The 7,800-nt window shown below is 45.3% G+C and overlaps 1 protein-coding gene across 1 annotated transcript in view; it reads left to right on the top strand.

Annotated features, from left to right (window-relative positions):
- Nucleotides 1-7,469, top strand: part of TTI1 (TELO2 interacting protein 1) — a 44,185-nt gene extending 36,716 nt beyond the window's left edge. The window contains exon 7 of the mRNA XM_006874730.1: nt 7,286-7,469. Coding sequence (XP_006874792.1) covers nt 7,286-7,469 — 184 coding nt within the window. The remainder of the gene's footprint in view (nt 1-7,285) is intronic.
- The last annotated feature ends 331 nt before the right edge of the window (nt 7,470-7,800 follow it).

The following is a 7,800-nucleotide window of genomic DNA, read 5'->3' as shown; positions in this document are numbered from 1 at the left end:
AATGGAGGTGCGCAGACAGCAAGGGACCAATGAATAGATACCAAAAGAAAAGAATGTCCACACCTTTATCTCAGCGGTTCTGCCAGGCGTCTGTGGCCGCTCTGATCCTTCCCCCACGTGGTCTCACCCACTATGGCAGCTTCTGGAGCAGCTGAGCATCCCGGACTAGAAAGCAAAAGATTTCTTGCTTCTGCCACAAATTCCCCCAGCTGTGAGCCTTCCAACCTTCTCAATATTCCTTTATATGTGGTTCAGAGTTCTGGGACCGTCCCCTGAGCCTGCTTGGTCAGGTATTCTGTGTTGTTGTTGGCGGAGCTCCTTTACTGCACTTCCACCCGATCCGCCATCTTGTTTGTTCTCCAGAAATGTGGTTTTTAAGAGAAAGAGGCACAGCTTTTCTAATCCTGAAACATTCCCCATGGGTCAGCTTAAAGGGACAATGGATTCTATACGCCTAATAGCTCAGTGTCCTTCTAGTAGATAATAGATTTCCCAGAACTGTTTCCTGTGGCATCCATCAGCAGAGACTTCTGGCTTAGTGCCAAAGCACAGGTTACAGGAAAACCTATCTGGAGCAGGGAATGGGAGAATAGGTAGGCTGCTTGCTAGGAAGACGTCTTTATCTTCCAGGGAGAGGCAGGAAACAATGCATGTGACCTGAGAACACCAGCCAGGTCATTGGTTACTCTTGTGGTGCTTCTACCTAAAGACCACTTTGAAGCAGCTCTATGTCTGCTGGGAGAGCCTGTAGGCAGAAGATCTGGCCAGATGGAAGGGCTGCTTTTAAATTCCGCCCTGGTGGGATTTCAGTCCTTTTAGATTCTGGTTTATTTTTGAATCCACTCTAACAGATTGGGCCTCCCAGTGCCTTATCTTTTTAAATATGCACAAGGCAGTGGAGTCATTCCTCTGCATTTGTGATACTCTGTCTTTTAGTACTTTAGGGGTACAATTAGCATCATACACTTCTACTGGTATTTATGGTTTTCAATCCTGTCCTCAGTGCATTTAAATATTTTTAATACCAGTCTCTGTGTGAGTATGCAAGTTGGCGTTAGATCGAGAGATGAATGGGCTTGAACAGGTGAATATAGTTAAGTGTAACGAGTATGTAGCTGCAAAGGTAATTGTAGTATTTATTTGGAGAGTAAATCGTTGCTTCAAGTCATAATCCTCCATTTCCAACATTTAGAAACAAAAAACGACCTCTGTGCAGGGGAAGATAGCTAAATTGAATAGCAAGAAAGGACAGGCTTAAAATACTGGTTAACCAATGAACCGAGACCCATTAGAGTAAATTACTGAGTATAGAAACATAACCCATTGCCTGCTGGCTAGGACACACCGACACCCAGAGCATCCATTTGTTTAAAGGAAACACACAGGCTCATTTGTAGCATCGGCATATATGGAAGAGGCACCCGAGAAGAGATGGCAAAGGAAAAGAAAAGCCTGAGACTGTTTTGTCAGAGAGCAAACACCCCCATTCCCACCATTGCCATCAACTCATAGCCACTCTATAGGACAGAGGAGAACTGCCCCCATGGGGTTTCCAAGGCTGTAAATCTTCAGGGAAGCAAGCTGCCTCATTTTCTGTGGAGGGCTTGGGGGTTCAAACCATAGTTGAATGCTTTAACCACTGCACTACCAGAACATGCACACACAAAAAATCCCTATTTCAATTTATAGGAACCCTGTATTGGCTTCTGAGACTGTAAATCTTTAGGGGAGCAGAAAGCCTCATCTTTCTCCGTTTGCAGTGTTGAAGGGTTTGAAGCAGCCCAGCACCTAACCCACACCTAAACCACCATGGTTTCTTAGAACACCAGGGAGGCTAAAAGAACTGTGAGTGTGCCTGCTTTCGAACACATGTGCTTAGTTTCCGATTGCATTTGGTCACACCCAAATAGAGATGGTCTGTATCCTGTTTCTAAGGAGACATCCTGGAACAACTTCTTCAGAAGTCAAAGATAGGTAGGTAGGTAGGTAGGTAGGTAGGTAGGTAGGTAGGTAGGTAGGTAGATAGATAGATAGATAGATAGATAGATAGATAGATAGATAGATAGATAGATAGATAGATAGATAGATGATAGATAGATAGATAGATAGATGATAGATAGATAGATGATAGATAGATAGATGATAGATAGATAGATAGATAGATAGATAGATAGATAGATAGATAGATAGATAGATAAGCAGATCACAAAGCTACAAGTTTGTTACCACTGGCATTTACCCAGACAGCTCCTGAGAGCTTTTTATAAATCCAGGAGGAGACAAGGAGCAAACAGATCCCTCAAGCAAGTAATTGACAAAGAATAGCTTGTCACCCTAGAGAGCTGGAAGCCTGAATTTCCACTACAGTTTCTTTCACTTTACTAGGCCCTGATTGGCCGGCAGTTTTCGGGAGCTCCCTCCAAGTGTGCAAGGATGTACTCTGTAATGTTGCCCTCTGCAGCAGAGAGGTTCTATTTGTTTTTGCCACATTGTGGTGGAGAGGGGCAATTTAAAATCCAGTGCCCATGAAGGAAAGCTGCTGGACACTGTTGGAGCTGGAAGAGATCTTAGATTGGATCTCATCCACCCCCTCTTTACAGAGAAACTGTCTGCCATTCACCCCCCTCCAGAAGCTTCCTCAGCTCCTGCCACCATGTGACTTCTAGCATGAAGTTCACCATATTGCAGTTGTAATTTGGTCCTCCCCACCATCCTGAGAGCAGAGCCATGTCCATCCATCTTCATATCCCAGAGCAGGTACTGAAACTGGGCTGAAATGAGTGCTAGTAAATGTTTGGGGAACCACAAAGAGAAAGGACCCAAAACCAGCCCACCAGATCGCAGTAGCACATTTCCCATCTTTGTGGGCACCCTCCCACCCAGCTTGGTCACTCAGAGCTCCCCGATATTGATCCTAAAGAAATGAGCTGCTTCTGTTGGGTTGGCATCCAGGCTTTATTAGTACTCACTGATATTCGCCAATCGTAAATAGGGCTAGAGTGCAAGGAAATGGCCGCCTGCACGAAGTGAAATTCAATAAAACCGCATTTTAAGTGAAAAATCAGTATAAACACCAGGCTTCTTTGCCATGGAAACAGAGGTTGCTTAGAAACTGCCTAACGGCGAGTTCTAAATTTTTTAAAGTCAAGTTATCATTTAAGCTACACAGCCCTACAGGTTATTGAGAGATAATCACTCGCCTCAGGACACTCAGAGGCACAAGGCACAGCTGAGTGCCTCCCAGATGCTCTGGGGACCAGATAATCTCTTGATAACTGTGCTCCCTGGAGCCACTGACTTGGGCCTGGAGGAAAGAGAATGAAATTTTTGTTCAGGAGTTAAATGGTGTACACACACACACATATATACATTCTAAGTGTTTCTCTTTGAGTGAAAAAAAAGCATGCAACTGGTCATTTGGCGTGTTCAACAGCCCTCCCTGCCATGTCTCAAGATGTATTGGGAACATTTTCCCTACAGTTTTCCCAATCACTTTTAAGCAAAGGTCCTGTCTTTGGCTTCTGGCCTGCCAGTATGCCAAGCAGGCTTTCCAGGCTTTCATTCTTGGAGCACCTTCTTTCCAGCTCAGGCTGGGCAGGAATTGACCCTAGGACTATGTGACTCCAGGGTTTGGAGCAAAACTTGGCCACTAAGCAAGCAAGTCATCCCAAACCTGTGGCCCAACTCTCAGGTGCTTAAAACATATGAGGTTCCAGGTTCAGAATTTGTCGGCATTTGGAGTTCAGTGGGTCACAAGCAGCTCACTAAGAGAGTACAGTCCCGCCTACCAGCCATCTGGTTGCATGGCATAGTTTTGCTCCCACCTCAGGCATGTGGAGGGCAAGGAACATTGCATACGTTTCTTCCTGAAAATAATGGGCAAAATTAGAGCCCCATTGGCTAAGAATTGGGCCCCCTGCCAAGTCAATATGGAGGACATCATGAGTGAACCCAGAGGCACATGTTTTGCCCTTTTACAAATACCTGAGGATTTTTCCACGGGTGGTAGTGCTGCTGGGTTGGTAGTGATAATTATTCCTTAAACACACACACTGGAAAGAAAATTGTTTTCATGAGACACTTCAGAGTGTTTTCCTGCACCTCATCTCCTGTGAGCCCTAGAAAGAACCTGGTAAGAGGGTGGGAGATGTGGTCTGGTTCTGGGAGGCAAAGAAATTTGCTTCAAGCCACCGAGGTAGGAATAGGAGTATGCCCTTGTCTTTGTCCCTCTGGGAGTCCACCTCTTTGTATGTTGTTAAGTGCTGTTGAGTTGATTATGAGTCATAACAACCCTGTATAGAGTTTCCAAGGAGCAGCTGATTGGCTTGAACCACTGACCTTGCTGTTAGCCATACAGTGTTTATTCCACAGTGCCACACCAAGACTCCTTTACAAGCTAAGAAATGATACCCAAAGTAATACTTCCAAGAGTTCGACTCTTAATAAAAGAAGATGAACTTTGCACACATTTTCTCCTTTGCAAATGTTAGTATTTGACTGAGAAATCTCGAAGGGCAAAAAGTGTGCCTTCTTTTTTTTCCTGCCAATGAATACAGCATCTGCACTTAGCATGTTAAAACCAACTCCAAAAGTGAACATTGCAGTGTTTTCAGGTCATGTAAGTGGAGCAGAGCTGTGACTGAACTGGGCCGTGGCACAAGTCTGCTAGTTCTTGCCCAGATAAAAATACTCCTTGAAGCTGGGAGTATGTTATGCTGTAGCTTGACAAATTGTGCCAGTCCTTGAAGGGGAAAGAAAAAAAAAAAATCAAATCAAATGGAACCATTTGCATTCTAACGGTCTTTGGCACCAGGGAAAACTGTCAACTGTGTCATGTGGAAATAGAAATCTGCATCCCATTTTTGGTGCGGTTTTTTTTTTTTTTTTTTTTTTTCATAATTTCCCTTGCCACTCTAATTATCAAAGATATTTTTGTTTTTAAACAAAAATTGTCTCCCACGCAGGCCCCGTCTCCTTTCTGCGGTGAAGTGGAAACGATGAATTAGAATATTCTAATCGCTTCTTCAGCAGCCACCGCTGAGGTTATAAAACTAGATTATCGGAAGCAAAGGGAACTTCAATTGTTTAGGCAAAAAACAATCCAGAAAAAATTTCAAAGTGCACCTACCTGCTTTCCTTGCCTTTTTAGCTTATGTTCATTAAACACAAGGAATGCGGCAAAACTGGTTTCAGAGAGTTAAGGCACAACCCCCTACCCCAAAGCCCAGGTTTTTCAGATTCACAAAATTAAAAACCCAAATCTCATTCCATTTAGCAAGCATTTAAGTTCCTACTTGATACCCAACAGTAACAGTATGGGAGAGGCTCCTAGGAATAGCTTTCAAGAATGAAATCTGATCCAGCCAATAGCTACTCTGTATGGTGTGGCGCTGTGGGTTAATGCGCCAGACTGCAAAGCCATTTGAACTGCAAGGTCGGTGGTTCAAGCTCACCAGTCACTCCTCAGAAACCCTATAAAGGGTCGCTATGGGTCGGAACCGCCTCGATGACACTTAACAACAACAACATATACTGTTAGTGCGCAAATACGGATCACTTCTTAACACTCAGCATAACCCTGAGGAACAGCTCCCGTTTTTAAAACCGGAAAACTGAAACTCGGGAACGGTGAACAACTCCATACAGCCCCATCTAGTTAGTTCTGTTTGTGCTCATGTGAGTCCTGTTACTAATGTTCTTTCCACCTTCCTTGGTAGAGAGCGGGTGACCACTCCTGTCACTTAGAAATCAGACCCACTGCCATAGAGTCGATTACGGTTCAGGGTGATTCTACAGGGCAGAGGGGAACTGCTCCCTAGTGTTCCCGAGACTATAAATCTTTATGGGAGCAAACTGCTCCATAGTTCTCCCACCAAACATCTGTTGGGTTTGCACTGCTAACCTTATGATTAGCAACCCGTTGCTTAACCCACTGTGCCACCAGGGCTCCTTACTCTCTCCCTCAGATCCTTGTATATGATGGAAATATTCCAGGGAGAGATGTCATCAGTGTGGAACGTAAGTCACCAAATCCTCAATAAAAATGAGAAACTCTCCAGCCCACAAGCAGTGGCTGAGTACTTACAGTGTGCTGCACGCCATGCCAAGTGCCTGGGATACAGCAGTCAACATAGCACACTTGCTCCTACCCTCAGGGAGCTTATATTCTAGGGAGGGAACAGTCAGTAGACAAGTAATTGATATATGCTGGGAAGGGGTGCTCTGAATGAGAAAAGGATCAGTCTACCTAGGCATGTAGCCCTGGTGTGCAGTAATTAAAGGAACAACCAAAGGATCAGCAATCTTTTGAACCCACCAAGCACTATTCAGGAGAAAGTTCTACTTTGTCCCATAGCACTGCTATGAATTGGAATCGACTTGATGCCGGTGGGTTTATCTAGACACAATGTTAGGGAAAGCAGCATATCTGAGAAGATGATGCATAAGCCAAAATGAGTAGACTGACTGAGAGGGCACTGACCCATGAGAGGAAGACGCCACCTCCTTCCTGGGCTGTTCAATGCCTGTCAGCCAGGTGTATGAAGTTTATGCTTAGACTGTCAGGGCACACTCAGAAACAGGCTGTAAGCAAGGGTTCACCCCAAAGTTCCAGCCAAGACAAAGAACCTCACTGTTAGTAGAGGTTTGCTGATCAAGGCTCTTTATCTTCATGTGTCTGTCAAAGGTCACTGAGGCAGGACTCAGCCCTTTTCCAGCCTTCAAGGGCAGCAAGTTCTGTCAGCTCTGATCCCCATTATCTGTAAACGGGTCCTCAAAGCAGAGCTATGGCTATGTATCCAAACACCAGGAATCTATGGCTCTCTGTCAGCCAGAAAGGGTGAAACTATAGAACTCAACAAGAAGCTGGAGGGTCCCTAAGGACCTGGAGGCTCAGAAATTGGGAGAGTTGCCCATGGTCCCTAAGCAGGACTGGGAGTCCCTGCCTGACTGCCTGTGAGCTGAGCGGAGCCTAAAAAGGATGGATCCTGTCGTTCTTCTTTTCAAAAACTGCTTTACTCCCAGAAATCAACCTGTTTCTTTGCCAAGAGCCTATTTGCTATCAATATTGTTCAGCACAGACTAATTACTTTCCTTCTCTGTGTCAATGGATATGAAACTGTCTGCCTCTATTTCTGTTAGGTGTTAAAAACCATTCTAATGGCCCGTTTTGGGATCTTCGGTGGGTTTGTTCTGCAATCAGTAAATTGTCTCTTGAGTAAAACACCAGCACATCCCTCTCTCCCCTCCCTTGTGCCTACCATTGACTCCTTTTCATTTCTTCTAGCATTTTCCTCCATCTGATGAAGGTAGACCCGGACTCCACCTGGTTCCTCCTGAATGAACTTTACTGCCCCCAAGAGCTCACACCTCCACACCCCAGTCTCTACCCTGTGCGGCTGCGGGGGGCACTGGGGCAGCAGAACCCCTATACAGGCAACGTGCAGTGCCTGCTCAAAGAGCTGCAGTGACCGATGCCCCCCTCCTCCCCCGGGGCCAGGCAGCAGATTGCCTTTCCTCCTCCCACCCCCCAGAGCCAGTCTGATGTCAGAGTGACAGCAACAGCAGGGAAGATTGCAAAGGTGGATTAGACAATCGATCGATTTATAAATTGATAGATCACACAACTGTTTAGATATTAGATTGAAGGAAAGTAGCTGACTGTTATTTATACTTCATACCTTGTGTTTTCAAATGACATTGTCTGGCAGCTCTGAGAGTTTAACTCCTTAGCTTACCATCGCCTTGGTCCTAGCACAGCTCCAGGCTGCCTCGGACCACCGCTGCCCTGCCTCCAGCACG

The sequence above is a fragment of the Chrysochloris asiatica genome, unplaced genomic scaffold, assembly GCF_000296735.1.
Source record: "Chrysochloris asiatica unplaced genomic scaffold, ChrAsi1.0 scaffold00296, whole genome shotgun sequence".
NCBI classification, from domain to species: Eukaryota; Metazoa; Chordata; class Mammalia; order Afrosoricida; family Chrysochloridae; genus Chrysochloris; species Chrysochloris asiatica.
Note: the sequence above shows the minus strand (reverse complement) of the source record. Positions and strands in the feature narration are given on the sequence as shown.